Genomic DNA, 14495 nt, shown 5'->3' with positions numbered 1-14495 from the left:
TTTGTGGAATTAAATACATTTACACCTTGCCAAGTATTAAATTTTGTTGGAGTATCATTAGTCTTGCAATACCTTATTCATGTGAATGGAGGTTGTGTTGGCAAGTTATTCAACCATTAGGGGAGCAGGCTGAAGAGAAGCTGTCCCAGAACCACTAGGGTATCCACACAAAGCACTGAAGCTGTGACAGCAAGCTGATGACAACTGTTGCTTTCCCTCCTCACCCAATTCTAGTGCCCAGAGTTCAGTGTGCTGAGATATTGCTTTTCTGCCTACAAAGCTTAACAGCAAAGCTATAGCAGCAGTGGTGAGTCCCATTACTGAAAGACCTGCATAACTGAAGAGGATCTATTGCAGCGATTGAATACAAACTGCTGTTCGTTCACAAGGCAGATAGACTAAATAGGAAGCTAATCCAGGACTTTTTCTTCATTGGACTGAAATGGTGCAACAATGAACTACTGACAAATTGGTCCTGTGTTTAGCAGATGTTACATCTTGTTGGATTGAAGTCTCCTTTGTAAAAAACAGATCGTTGGAACAGGTAATTGTATACAGCTTATCAGTCCCAAGCTCGAGACATGCCTTCCTAAACATCTCTGTACCTCCTCAACACATACCTCTGACCAGAGTTTTGGTCACTGGGCCAACATCCCATGGGGCTGTCAGTTGTCCAAACACATTCTTGAATATTTTAGATCTTATAACAGGTGCCTGAATGGCCCAGTCAATACATAGACATTACACAAGGGGAAAACACATTTCATAGGACTGAATCCCAAATAAATGTTGCACAGGTCAGTGTAATTCTTGTTTGATGGAAACCAAGTTACGTTAAATGAAAAATAAGTAACCACTCAAATTTACAAGGTGACAAAACACAGCCCAATGTTGAACAGTTTATTTACTGTTATGGGTTTTAGCTCTTTTTGTACAAAGTCACAAGCCTTCATTCCCTACAGTATAGGGGCCTGATTATATAAATACAAGTACTAAACACAATAAGCTTGATCCCAGTCAGTTTAGTCACTCTCCCCTAGAGTGTGCTTGTCAAAAAGGTACACTCCCATGCCATTCTCAGGGGCTCCCAGTCTCTTCAGGTTGGTGATGTGATCGCCAAGATTCTTGATCATCTTCACTTGTTCATCCAAGTAGTGGGTCTCCAGGAAGTCACACAACTGAAAGAGAAGAGGGAAATGAGTTATGGCCAGTAACATATCAAGGATCAGTGCATCCCCCCAAAGTTAGGATTTTAATTCTCTAGGAATGGAGAAGGATCAGGTAGGGCAATTGAAATTGATGTACATTTGCTCTAATGATCCAGTAGCTACTGTGCAATGCGAGCTTAGATCCTGGAAACATTTGGACCCATTTATGTCTCAATGTCCACAGTTGGCCAACTTAATGGTCCTCTCCCCCACCCCCTGAAGAATCCAAGAGAGACCACCCCCCCTAAAAAACAAAGCTATTGGGCATGGAGCACTTTTGAAACAGCTCAAGGATAGCAATGTTCCACCACCTCCAAGTTGCCCAGAAACCCACATGAGGAACTTACATGAGGGTCAGTGCTCCCAGTGGAGATTTTGTGCAGATCCAGCAGACTCTGGTTCACATTCTTCTCCATCTGCAGAGCACTCTGCATCGCCTCCAGACCATTGCTCCACTCATCCTGCTCTGGTTTCTGAAGAGGAAAATCACAGGTAGTTCACTTGCAATGGAACAAACAAAATACCAAACACAGTACAATGGAAAATAGGATAAAAAAGCAACCAGAAGTCCATTTTACCATAAACAATGTGTCACAGGAATATAGAATTACTGAATTCCACTACCACAACCATGGAATCAATTGCTTTAGGAGGTATTTGAAACAATCAGGTCTCAGGGTATCCAGACAGAAGGCCACTAGATAATTGAACCAAACCTTGATGTCAGACAAGATGATCCGTCCTCCACGGCGATTCTGGAATTGCATCAGTTTCTCAGCATGCTCACGTTCCTCATGTGACTGCTCCTTGAAGAACTCAGCAAAGTGACGCAGGGCAACATCATCCCGGTCAAAGTAGAAGGACTGCAGAGAGAAATTAAGACAGCCTATTTAGACCTTGATCTTCATATACAATGCAAGAGTTATTTCTCCCCCGAGTGAATGAATTCTTAAAAGATAGACACCATTTGCAAACTAGCAAAATGCCATTGACTTCATCAATTGGAGTTGAGCCTCACCTCCCCATAGCATGATGAAAGTTTTTCCTTTGCTGGTTGAACATATAAAACTAAAGTTCAGGATTATATTTCATGTCCAGTCAAACTAAATTCTACTCCTGGATAAGCAATACCTCCTCTACTTTCTGTCATTCACACAAGAGTGTGTCAGTCATGAGGTGGATGTGAAAGATCAAGGAGGAGAGATTGAGCAGACTGAGCCTCTATTCTAGAGGTTTGAAGGATGAGAGTTGTCATTCAGAATGTACAAAATTCTTACAGGACTTGAGGGATTGGATGCAGGGAGGATGGTTCCCCTTGCTGGAGAGACTAGAACCAGGGGTCATTGAGGACTGATGAGGAGGAATTTCTTCACTCAATGTGATAACCCTTTGAGCCTCCACAGCTCCTGGGTTAGAGAATTCCAGTCATTGAGTATATTCAAGAGCAATAGATTTTTGGCTAGCAAAGGATATGGGGACAATGCAGGAGGTGGAGTTGAGATCCAAGATTAGCAATGATCTTAGTGAATGACAGGAGTCAGCCATTGGTCCCTCAAGCCTTCTCCATGTTCTAGATACTACTGCAAGGAGCTCTCTGCAGTGTCCTGGCTAATATTTATCCCTCAACCAAAACCACTAAAACAGATGATCTGATCATTATCTCATTGCAGTTTGTGGGAGCATCCTGTGCACTAATTGGCTGCTGCATTTCCCACATAACAGGTAACTACACTTAACTCCTTCATTGGCTACAAAGCACTTTGGATATTCCAAGGTAGTGAAAGGCATTATAGAAATGATTCTTCTTCCATTCTAATCAAAGTTTGGACATGGAGTGAGAAAAATCCTCCACTCCAGTAGTTTACACAACAATATTGCAAGAGATCTCAGCAGTGAGCAGGGTTCCAACAGCAGGATTCTCAGTATATCACCTCCAATTAATGAGCACTACAGAGAACCTACCCACATTTCACTCACTGCAGTCCCCCACTGAAACTGAACACTGTCTCAGGTCAACAGGCCCCTGACCAGGTTTGTGCTCTTCTATCACACACTCAGGCAGCAGCTGTGCTGGTTTCCAATATTAAACCTCAATAGAGGGCAGCTGCTGTAGAGAGCAGTCCATGAACTCAACAAGATCCCCTGTATTACACACCTGGAGTTCTCACTGCCCAAAGACTGTGCTCCCCCAGGGAAGGAAGTCCAGAGAAATACAACTTAAAGCCAATTCATTGAACTGGAGAATTAACAACTTTTCAAGATGCAGCAACAAGGAATACACAACTCACCATGGAGAGGTAAACATAGGAGGAACAGAGCTCCATGTTGATCTGCTTGTTGACAGCAGCCTCACAGTCCTTGTGGTAGTTCTGACACACTTGGGAGGCCATCTTCTCTATCTATATTTCACTATCACCTGCACAGTTCTAAAACTCACTCTATCTTGCACAAGCTCCTGTATTTATACTATTGGAACAGCTGCATTCAAACAGGGTATGACATCACCAATGATGATTGACAATCCCTCAGAGCCAATCAGGAATCTTCCCTGAATTGAGGCACCAATTAACAAAGGAGAGGGGGTTCGGGGGAGGGGGCTAGGGGAGATCAGTCTTGGTGATGTCACTGCCTTTGGATTCCTTGAACGTCTTCAAATCTGAAAGTGTGCTGTTGTTTAACGCTCTCACTTGAATGAAATGATAATTTTCTATTTTCGCCAAAGGAGTTTTTCATAATCTGGCGAAGTTTGTTACTTGCAAGTTTCTGTGGCACTGAGACAATATTCAAAGCAATCAAGTCGTCTTGGTGCATTTACAAACCAAGCATTGGCCAGTGGAATGGGAATTCCATCCTGTGGGTGGTGTGAACTTCCCCCAGTTCAAATATAGAGAATGGGCATGTGTCTGAGGATTGGCTACATGGGGGCATCAACGATCTGTCATTTTTATTCTCATGGAATGATGCCTGGTAAAATTCAATATATTGAGTGAGAATGAGAGGGAGTGAACATTACTGAACACATTGTCACCCACATCTCCATTTGATAGAGGGATTCAAAATCATGAGGTGTCTGGACAGAGTCGATAGACAGGAACTGTTCCCATTGGCAGAAGGGTCGAGAACCAGAGGACACAGATTTAAAGTGACTGGCAAAAGAACCAAAGGCGATATGTTTACACAGCGAGTGGTTGGGATCTGGAATGCAATGCCTGAGAGGGTGGTGGAGGGCACTCAATCGTGGCTTTCAAAAGGGAATTGGATAAGTACCTGAAGGAAAAATTAATAGCAGGGTTGCGGGGAAAGGATGGAGGAGTGGGACTAGCTGAAGCGCTCTAGCAAAGAGCCGGCACGGGTTCGATGGGCCGAATGGCCACCCTCTGTGCTGTAACCATTCTATCATTCTATGATTTACTCCGGCATGTTTTGGGGCAGGCTTGATGGACCAGCTGATCTTTTCCTGCCCCTCATTTTGGTGTGTTGGACCCCTCCTTTTACAGTCGCCTTTCAGTGAGGCAAAATAATATTTAAATCTGATTGAAATGATGAGGCTCAGATATGCTCTAACTGTCTGGCTCATCATAGATTCTATCAGCAGAGAAAGAGACCATTCGGCCCATCGTGCCTGTGCAGGCACTTTGAAAGAGCGATCCAATTAGCCCCACTCCTCAGCACCTTCCCCATAGCCCTGCAAATTTTGTCAAGTATATATGCAATTCACTCTTCAAAGTTACTGTTGAATCTGATTCCACCGCCCTTTCAGGCAGTGCGTTCCAGATCACACCGACAAGCTGCGTAAAAATAATCATCCTCATCTCTCCCCTCTGGTCATTGGCCTTTCACGTTGGTGTTTCTCAGAGATCCAAAGCCCTGACGTTGGATTTCAGTGCAGAAGTGGTTCAGTCCTGGATGAGCTGATGAGAGGTGTTCCCTTGGATTAAAACTCTGCTTTAGATGGGGCAGAGGGTGCGGCAGTGATTCAGATCCGGAGCCACCAATCACAATACAGGCACTGCCCTTTCAGGGGAGATGCCACCAATTAGCATAGTTGACCCACGTGAATCAAACATGTGTCTGTGTATTTACACCTGTATTGTTCATAGGAGCAGGGAGGTCTTACTGCAGTTGTACAGAGCCTTAGTGAGGCCTCACCTGGAATATTGTGTTCTGTTTTGGTCTCCTAATCTGAGGAAGGATGTTCTTGCTGTTGACGGAGTGCAGCGAAGGTTCACCAGACTGATTCCCGCGATAGCAGGACTGACATATGAGGAGAGACTGGATCGACTAGGCCTGTATTCACTGGAATTTAGAAGTACGAGAGAGGATCCCATAGAAACATATAAAATTCTGACGGCACTGGACAGGTTAGATGCAGGAAGAATGTTCCCAATGTTGGGGAAGTCCTAAATCAGGGGACATAGTCGAAGGAAGGAGTAAGCCATTTTGGACTTTAGGACTGAGATGAGGAGAAATTTTTTCAGAGAGTTGTTAACCTGTGGAATTCCCTACCACAGAGTGTTGTTGATGCCAGTTTATTGGCTATATTCCAGAAGAACTTAGATATGGCCTTTACAGCTAAAGGGATCAAGGATTATGGAGAGAAAGCAGGAAAGGGGTACTGAGGTGAATGATCAGCCATGATCTTGTTGAATAATGGTGCAGGCTGGAAGGGCCAAATGACCTACTCCTGCACCTATTTTCTATGTTTCTAAGCAGTGAATGTCCTGCAGTCACACAGGGCTTCGAGCAAACAGATGGACATCACATGGTCACACTCAATGGTGACCCCGATGGGCACCAGATACTGCCATTCGATATATGGTGACTGGAAACTTCTTTGTGATGCAAATACATGGAATGACACAACAGCAATTTCATTGCACTCACTGCAGCTCTGAACTAATTTTATAAAGTTAACTTGTGTAAATGAAGTTGAGAGTGGATTTCCCAGTCACCCAATTGTACTTCCATTGACCCCTTGTACCATGGCTCACTCAATAAGCTCAGTCATTGGGGGTGGAGATCAGTAGTATGTGCAATTTGCCCACAAAGCTGACCAGAAAGTCGATAGCAGCAACAATGGGCCCAAGTTTCCACATGATTCGCGCCTGATTTTTAGGAGCAACTGGTGGAGAACGGACTATTTTAGAAATCGCAATTCTCCACATTTTTTTTTCTGCAGTTCTAGTCAGGTAGAACAGTTCTAGTTTAGAACAGTATTTTTTCTTCAAAAGGGGGCGTGTCCGGCCACTGACGCCTGATTTGAAAGTTTCCACAGTGAAAATGTACTCCAAACTAAAGTAGAATGGAGCCAGTGAAGATTTTTGTAGAACTGAAAAAACCTGTTCTACACATTAAAAAATCAGGCGCAGGTTACAAATTAGGCGTCCAGAACGAGGTGGGGGGGGAGGGGAACTTATTAAATTCAACAATAAATCCTTATTTATACTTCTACAAATAAATCCAACCTGAATAAACATTTATAAGCCACGAAAAGATTAAATAAACCATCTTCCTACCTGTGTGAAAGTGCTTCAGCCAAGGAGAATTCTGCAGCCGTTTGTGCCGCTGAGCGGGAGGGGGGGGGGGGGGGAAAGAGAGAGAGAGAGAGAGAGAGAGAGAGAGAGAGAGAGAGAGAGGACGTCGGGTCGGGTCGGGTCAGTCCGGGGGAGCGGTTGTCGGGTCTGGTCGGCTGGGTGGGGGGGGGGTGGGGAAAGAGAGCGAGTGTCGGGTCTGGTCAGGCGGGGAGCAGGAGCTGGCCGTGGGAGGAGCCCCAGTGAGGCCATTCAGCCAGGGCTAGGGGCTGCGTGCTTCGGGCCCCTCCCACACAGTTCGGCGCCTGGAGCTACTGCACTTGCGTGCCCACTGTAGTGCGCATGTGCAGAGGTCCCGGCACTGTTTTCAGCGCCGGGACCTGGCTCCGCCCCCCCACAGCTCATGCTGACTGCGCTAAGAGCCAGAGGACCTGTAAGTAGGTGCAAACTACCGAGGATTTTTTTAGGCGCCGTTTTAGGCACGAAAATCGGGCGCCCAGCTCGGAGGGGTGCCCGTTTTTTTTCTTGTGGAAACTTGGGCCCAATATGTTTAGTTGAGTGAGGGACCTGCAGTGTATGCTACAGGAGTAACTCAGAAGCAGCATTGGTAGCTTACTTGAACTAAATAATACCTCAACTGGGAGGGTTCATTTAAAATGAAATAGTTAAACAAACACTCTTCCTGCATTGAACATTACAGCAGTTGACATTTTGTTGTATCGAGGGGTTAAATTGTTGCTATTGATGCAAAGGGCAGAGAGAATATTCATCACTAGTGGGAGTGGTTACTCGTATTCAGTTGCCTTGACCCCCTATTGTAGAGTCCCTTCCCTACATAAGAAATAGGAGCAGGAGTTGACCATTTGGCCCCTCAAGCCTGCTGTATTATTCAGTAAGATCACGACTGATGTGATCTTGGCCTCAAATCCACTTTCCTGCATGCTCCCCAGAATCATCGACGCCCAAAGAGCTTACCTCTTGGACTATGCTTCTGGGTATCTGTTCCATTCACATGTGGTTCAGGCCTTTTTACAGGTACTACATGAATACAAGTTGTTGGATTACAGCATTACAACAATCATTGAAAGGCACCAAATAATTTACTCTAAATGGATACACAGACTTGGAATGACATCTTCAACACGAGACCTTGACGATGCAACTCAACAAATCAGATGTACACCCAAAGAAAAGGAGGAACAAGAAAGTGGTTACACAGCCCAGTGTAATTCTGGGCTGACATTAATCTGAAAATAAGCAACCACTCACTCAAATTTAAAATATGAGACAAAATCCAGTCCAATACTGAACAGTTTTTTTACATTTCACATCATACAGCCAGGTCTCACAGCCTGTACAAAGTCACAGGCTGTCATTCTCTACAAGACAGGGTCTCACACACAATTATATAAACACTCGTACTGAACACAATAAGCTTGTTCCTGGCAGTCTGTTCAATCGCTCTCCCCAAGGGTGTGCTCATCAAACAGGTACTCTCCCACGCCATTCTCAGGGGCTCCCAATCTCTTCAGGTTGGTGATGTGATCTCCAAGTTTCTTGATCATCTTCACTTGTGCATCCAAGTAGTGGGCCTCCAGGAAGTCACACAACTGAAGGAGAAGAGGGAAACTAGTTGTGACCAGGAGCAGGTATCTAGGAACATCAGAGCTTACCCATCAAGTGTTTGGATTTTAATCCTCTTGAACTGGAGGATAGTCAACTGGTGCAATTGAAATCAATGGAATTACTGCATCATTTAGATTAAACTTGCTGCACGATAGTTGCTGGGACATATTTACTAGTCAATGTCCACAGCAGGCCAACCTCCTGTCCCTTCCTATCGCTGCTGCTCCACCCCCACCCCACTGCACTGCACCAAAAAACACACCCCAACATGAAGCTATTGAGCAGAGATTTTTGTAATAGGCTCAAGGACAGCAAGGTGCCACCACCTCCAACTTACCCAGAACCCCACATGAGAAACTTACATGAGGGTCAGTGCACCCAGTGGAGTGTTTGTGCAGATCCAGCAGACTCTGGTTCACATTCTTCTCCATCTGCAGAGCTCTCAGCATGGCCTCCAGACCATTGCTCCACTCATCCTGCTCTGGTTTCTGAAGAGGAACGTCACAGTGCCTTTACAATGGATTAAACAAAGTATTGAAGGAATTAGGGATGAAAAAAATGCAATCAGAAGTCAAGGATACAATGAACCAATGTGTTAGAATATAGAATTACTGCATTAAGCCATCAACCACTGGAGTCAAATTGATCAGGTGAATAGCATAGATGTATTTAAGCGGGAGCTAAATAAGTACATGAGGGAAAAAGAAATAGAAGGATATGTTGCTGGATAAAGCAAGTGGGAGGAGACATCTGGAGCCTGATCACCAGCATAGACCAGTTTGTCCAAACGGCTGATTTCTGTGCTGTAAATTGGCACCAACTGCTTTAAAATGTTTTGGGAGCAATCAGTCTAAGGGAAGCCAGACAGAAGGCCCCTTGTTTATGGAGCCAAACCTTGATGTCAGACAAGATGATTCGGCCTCCACGCCGATTCTGGAATTCCATCAGTTTCTCAGCATGCTTACGTTCCTCATGTGACTGCTCCTTGAAGAACTCAGCAAAGGTGACACAGGGCAACATCATCCCGGTCAAAGTAGAAGGACTGCAGAGAGATCAGAAGAGTAGTTCTGTATCACATGGCAGATCCATTATTGTGGGTATTGTACAGAAACTCAATTTTGCTTCTTTCAAAGTCTCCCTGAATTTCCATGTACAATGTTACACAAGCTAGCACCAGCCGACTGACTTCACTAATGTGGTCTAGAGTGGATAATCCCCTAGCAATAGGGAAGCTGGATAATGGAAAATCAAAAGTGCTTGGTGAAAGGACTGGAGGCAACAGGAGACAAGCTTTTTTTTTAAATAAATGCCTGGGCTGCTCGAAAGGATGGTGGAAGTAAATTAAATGGCAACAGCTTAAACAAAAAAAAAGACATAATACAGACAAATTTGCAGGGCTATGGGATGGAGCAGGGGAGTGGGGCTAGTTAGATAGCTCCACCCAACTGTCAGTATATGCAGGATGGGCCGAATGGCCTCCTTCAGTGCTGCATCTTCCCATGGTTACCAATTCAGCTTTGATAAAACATGCTCAAAACTATAACCTTAAATCTTGGCACCCAATGCTCAAGTCTAGGTTTAGAAATTAGTGAATGATTATTATTAACAGTACCATTCCAATCATGGTTTATTGACCAAGATCCATTTTGTACAGGCTATGCAAGGGGCACTACTAGAACTGGAAGCAAAGCCCTAAAAGTAGAGGTCTAGTCACAGCACACAATTCACATTGTACATGTGGCCCAAGTGTTGCTGGCTACATTCATCCCATGGAACCAAAACTAAGCAGCATTCATTTGGCACCTTCAAAACTAAACATCAAGGCATTCCAGCGGACAACCAGATACCACCCCTCAGTTTGAGGTCATCGATGAAGCTCAAGGTAGGGAAACAGAGGGGTTAAGGGAGAGTTCTACAGAGTAGGGGGGAAATGACTGAAGGCTTCACCGCCAATAAAGCAAAAGGGAGTTAGAGAAAAAAGACAGAAGGGCAAAAACTAGTAACTAAAGCAAGGAGTTCAGGAACATTAGGAACAAGAGTAGGCCATTCAGCCCCTCAAAGCAGTTCCACCTTTCAATTTGGTCAGATCTGCAGCTTAACTCCATTTATCCAGCAAGTAATTAGGAACGCAAATGGTATGTGAGCTTTTGTTACGAAGGGATTGGAGTTTGTGTAAAAGAAGTCTAGCTATAATTATACAGGACATTAGGTGCGTCCTCACCAAAGTATTGTGTACAGTTCTGGTCTCCTTACCAAATTAAGCACATACTTGAATTAGAGGTGGAACAACAAATGTTCACTCGACATGGTCCTGGAAATGAGGAGATTACCCCATGTGGAAAGATTGAGTAGAGTAACCCAATGTTCTGGAGTTTAGTAGAATGAGGTGCAAATTGTTATGTCATGATGTGTGTATCGTCCCAGTATCTTAAATGTAATGCAAGTACTATGCCACACCACAGAGGGCGCTGCGGTGGGAAACCCTGGTAGTACCTGAAACAAGGGCTATATAAGGCTGACCACTACACCTGGGAGGCACTCTGGAGCTGAACAATAAAGGACGAAGGTCACAGCAGTTAGACTTACACCAGACCCTGTGGAGTCAATGATTTGTGTGCTACATACATCACATCGTCCGCTTCCTCGTTGCCAAACTCCACGCAACCATGGCTACTCTGGGCTCGCTAAAGGATTTTACCATGGGCAATGATTGGGAGGCCTTTACAGAAAGGCTCGAGTACTACTTCACAGCAAATGACCTGACGGAGGACACATACGCAATGAGAGAGAAGCGTAAGGCGATATTGCTCTCCAGTTGTGGAGATGAGGTTTACTGTCTCGTCAGGGATTTGCTGGCACCTGGGAGCACCAGGGACAAGTCATACGAGGAGCTGACTGAACTCATTCGTGACCAGTTGAAACCGAAGGAGAGCATCCTCACGGCCAGATACAAATTTTACCATCACTGCAGACCCGAGGGCCAGGATATCACCAAATATGTTGCGGACCTCAGGAGACTCGCGGCGCCGTGTGATTTTGGCGCACACCTTGACGAGGCTTTGCAGGACGTTTTCGTTATGGGGATTGGCCACGAGGGCCTCCTTCACAAGCTGCTGGCCATGGAACCCACAGTCACTCTGACAAAGGCCATCGCTATCAGCCAGGCATATAGACCTCGACTTGCAGCAGCAAGCAAATAATCCACACAGTCTCGAACCCGGCAGGCACTGTCCACAGGATAGCGTCCACCACGGACAAAACTGCAGAACGTGGCTCTGCCCGGGGCAGAGAGCACGGACCTCGGGATCCTGGAGCTCAGAGTCCGCTGAGGGGGGCCAATCAAGCAGCACCATGCTGGCGCTGTGGAGGAAACCATGGGGCTCACCGGTGCAAGTTTGCGGAGTATACGTGAAATACCTGCCACATTAAAGGCCACCTTCAGCGTATGTGTAAAAGAAATCGAACTCACCAGGTGGCTGAGGAGATGGGGGATGATCCACTGTTCAGCGAGGAGCAGGTAGAAGATGATGAGGTGTTGGGACTGTACACGTGCACCGACGATTCGCCCCCAGTGATAAGTGAAGTAAAAATCAATGGAGTCCCAGTGAGTATGGAAGTGGACACGGGCTCGGGTCCGTCGTTGATGAGTCGGAGAACTTTTGATAAACTGTGGAATCACCCAGCTGCACGACCCAAGCTGGTCCCGGTCACGGCGAAGCTGCGTACCTACACCAGAGAACTAATACCTGTTCTCGGCAGAGCGATGGTGCAGGTATCCCACCGGGACGAGACGCACGCTTTACCTTTGTGGGTCGTTGCAGGGGATGGGCCGACACTCCTTGGCCGGAGGTGGATGGGGAAGGTTCGTGGGAGCTGGGAAGACTTCATTCCTCCACAGGCTGCTGCTCCCTGGGGTGCTGCCATGCCCTGGGTCCCCAGAGAGCAGCGCCGACCGAGCTGGAGCTGCAGCCTCAATCCCCCCACAGGCAAGTCCCAGATCTCTCAGAGACCCTGCAGCCCCAGCCCCCACAGGAAAGCAGCCCTGCACAGAGGGGCCTAAGGGGGGGGTGGGAGTTGAGCCGGCGGGGTGCTGCGGGGGGGGTGCTGAGGAATCCAGGGGCCTGCGGTTTGGAAGGGCCCCGCAGAAGAACAGGCCGTCGGGCAGGCCCCGCCGAGGAGCTGGTAGCGTCGGGACGCGGCAAGTGCAGCCACTGGAGAGGCCACGACAGCCGCAGGAGAGGCGGCAAGTCATGTGGCAGCGGAGGAGAGCAGAGGCTGCGACGGCGGAGGGCATCCGGAACGGCGGAGAAGAAGATGGCGGCGGCATCATGTCGGAGCTGCAGAGCATCAAAGATGGCGGCGCCCAAGGAGAAGCCTCGTGGAATCCTCCTGCATCAAAGATGGCGCCTTAAAAAGGAAATGCACCCGGGAGTCTTAAAAGGGCCTTAAAAAGAGGTGGTCCCCACAAAGGACTTCTGTTTGGCAGAGCGAGTCTAAAATGAGCTATGTTAATGTGAGATAGTGAATTTATAATAAGAATTACTTTTTTTATGCTGAATGGCCAATGTATGTGTGTAAAATAATGGATGAAGTACAATTAATGATAACGGCTAACAAGGAAATCAAGGTTCCACTACCAGTCAATAACCAGTTAATGTACCAGATAATATGTACCATACTAACGCACTATTTATGCCCACCTGCCTTCCGTTGGACAAGTGTGATGTTATGTAATGATGTGTGTATCGTTGTCCTGCGTCCAGGTCGGGGGGGGGGGGGGCGGGGGAGGAGGTGATGTTATGTAATGATGTGTGTATCGTCCCAGTACCTTAAATGTAATGCAAGTACTATGCCACACCACAGAGGGCGCTGTAGGCAGAAACCCTGGTAGTACCTGAAACAAGGGCTATATAAGGCTGACCACCACACCTGGGAGGCACTCTGGAGCTGAACAATAAAGGACGAAGGTCACAGCAATTAGACTTACACCAGACCGTGTGGAATCAGTGATTTTTGTGCTACATACACCACACAAATCTAATTAAACAAAATTCTTAAGTAGCTTTACAGGGTTAATGCAGAAATAATGTTTACCCTAACTGGGGAAATCTAGAACCAGGGGGTCACAGTCCGAGAATAAAGGGTTGGCCATTAAAGACTGAGAAGAGTTGCAATTTCTTCACTCAGAGTGATGAATTTATGGAACTCTACCCCAGAGGGCTGTGGATGCTCAGTCATTCAGTATATTCAAGATAGAGGTCAATAGATTTTTGTGAACTAAAGAAATTATGGCCCATGGGATAGTGCGGGAAGGTGGAATTGAGGGAAGAGATCTGACAAATGGCCTACTTCTATTGCTGATGTTAAAATCCCTTGATACCTTTACCCAACAAAAACCTTGCCCAGGCGGCCACAGCTTTGGGTGGGTGGAATGCAGGAAGCAAGGAGAGAGAATATGATCCAGACTTCCACCACACATGTGAATAGTTGCTTCCTGACTTCTATCATAGTACAGCTTTAACAAATGTGCATCAAGTGAGGGGTGGGCCGGATACAGCACAGAATCTAGTAACTTCACATTGCAACAGATCCATTGTGAAGTGCTCAGAAATACAAGACTCACCATGGAGAGATAAACATAGGAGGAACAGAGCTCCATGTTGACAGCAGCCTCACAGTCCTTGTGGTAGTTCTGACGTACTTGAGAGGCCATCCTAATTTGCTTTTCCAAAAATCTAAGCCTTGTTAAAGCAAGAAGCTGAGAGTTAGCTAATTTCAAACTCCTGTCTTTATACTGCTGGATAATCCAGGGTGGGACAGTCTAGCTGTGAGTGACATTCCTCAATACCCAATCACAAGTTGCAGCCTCTGTCAGAGCACCAATCAAGTAAAGGGAGGAGGGGCCATGACTCCCAGAGCCAGTCATGAACTTTGAAGAATGAGCATCATTAACTGACTCTTTTTGTCAGCAGCAATTGTCAATTTAAAGTTAAGCATGGGCCGTTTTTTAAAGAGGCACAACCAATAAAGACTGCAACTTCACAAAAGATGTTAAAAGAAACTTAACAAATTAAATTAAAATTCTATACCCGGGGTGATGATGCACTCCAGTCCCTCCTCTCACAGAAGG

The 14495-nt window shown here is 46.1% G+C and overlaps 1 protein-coding gene and 1 pseudogene across 1 annotated transcript; both read right to left on the bottom strand.

Moving 5' to 3' along the window:
• Positions 1-1022: 1022 nt before the first annotated feature.
• On the bottom strand, positions 1023-3598 carry LOC139262613 (ferritin, higher subunit-like). The gene is made up of 4 exons (XM_070877769.1): positions 3497-3598; positions 1925-2071; positions 1556-1681; positions 1023-1178 (listed from the first exon to the last, which is right to left on the bottom strand). The coding sequence occupies exons 1-4, from the start codon at positions 3596-3598 to the stop codon at positions 1023-1025; spliced, it is 531 nt and encodes a 176-aa protein (XP_070733870.1).
• A 4538-nt stretch (positions 3599-8136) lies between these two features.
• Positions 8137-14078, bottom strand: LOC139262612 (ferritin heavy chain, oocyte isoform-like; annotated as a pseudogene).
• Between the last annotated feature and the right edge of the window lie 417 nt (positions 14079-14495).

This window comes from Pristiophorus japonicus, chromosome 4 (assembly GCF_044704955.1).
Source record: "Pristiophorus japonicus isolate sPriJap1 chromosome 4, sPriJap1.hap1, whole genome shotgun sequence".
In the NCBI taxonomy this organism is placed as follows: domain Eukaryota; kingdom Metazoa; phylum Chordata; class Chondrichthyes; family Pristiophoridae; genus Pristiophorus; species Pristiophorus japonicus.
This window is presented reverse-complemented; position numbering and strand designations above follow the sequence as displayed.

What these genes read in the sequence shown, in the direction of transcription:
- LOC139262613 (XM_070877769.1), bottom strand. Translation starts at nt 3,598, where the DNA reads ATGGCCTCCCAAGTGTGTCAGAACTACCACAAGGACTGTGAGGCTGCT. An exon ending in CCTATGTTTACCTCTCCATG is followed by an intron (nt 2,072 to 3,496) that starts GTGAGTTGTGTA and finishes TTCTCTCTGCAG; the next exon opens with TCCTTCTACTTTGACCGGGA. An exon ending in CTGGGAGCACTGACCCTCAT is followed by an intron (nt 1,179 to 1,555) that starts GTAAGTTCCTCA and finishes CTTCTCTTTCAG; the next exon opens with TTGTGTGACTTCCTGGAGAC.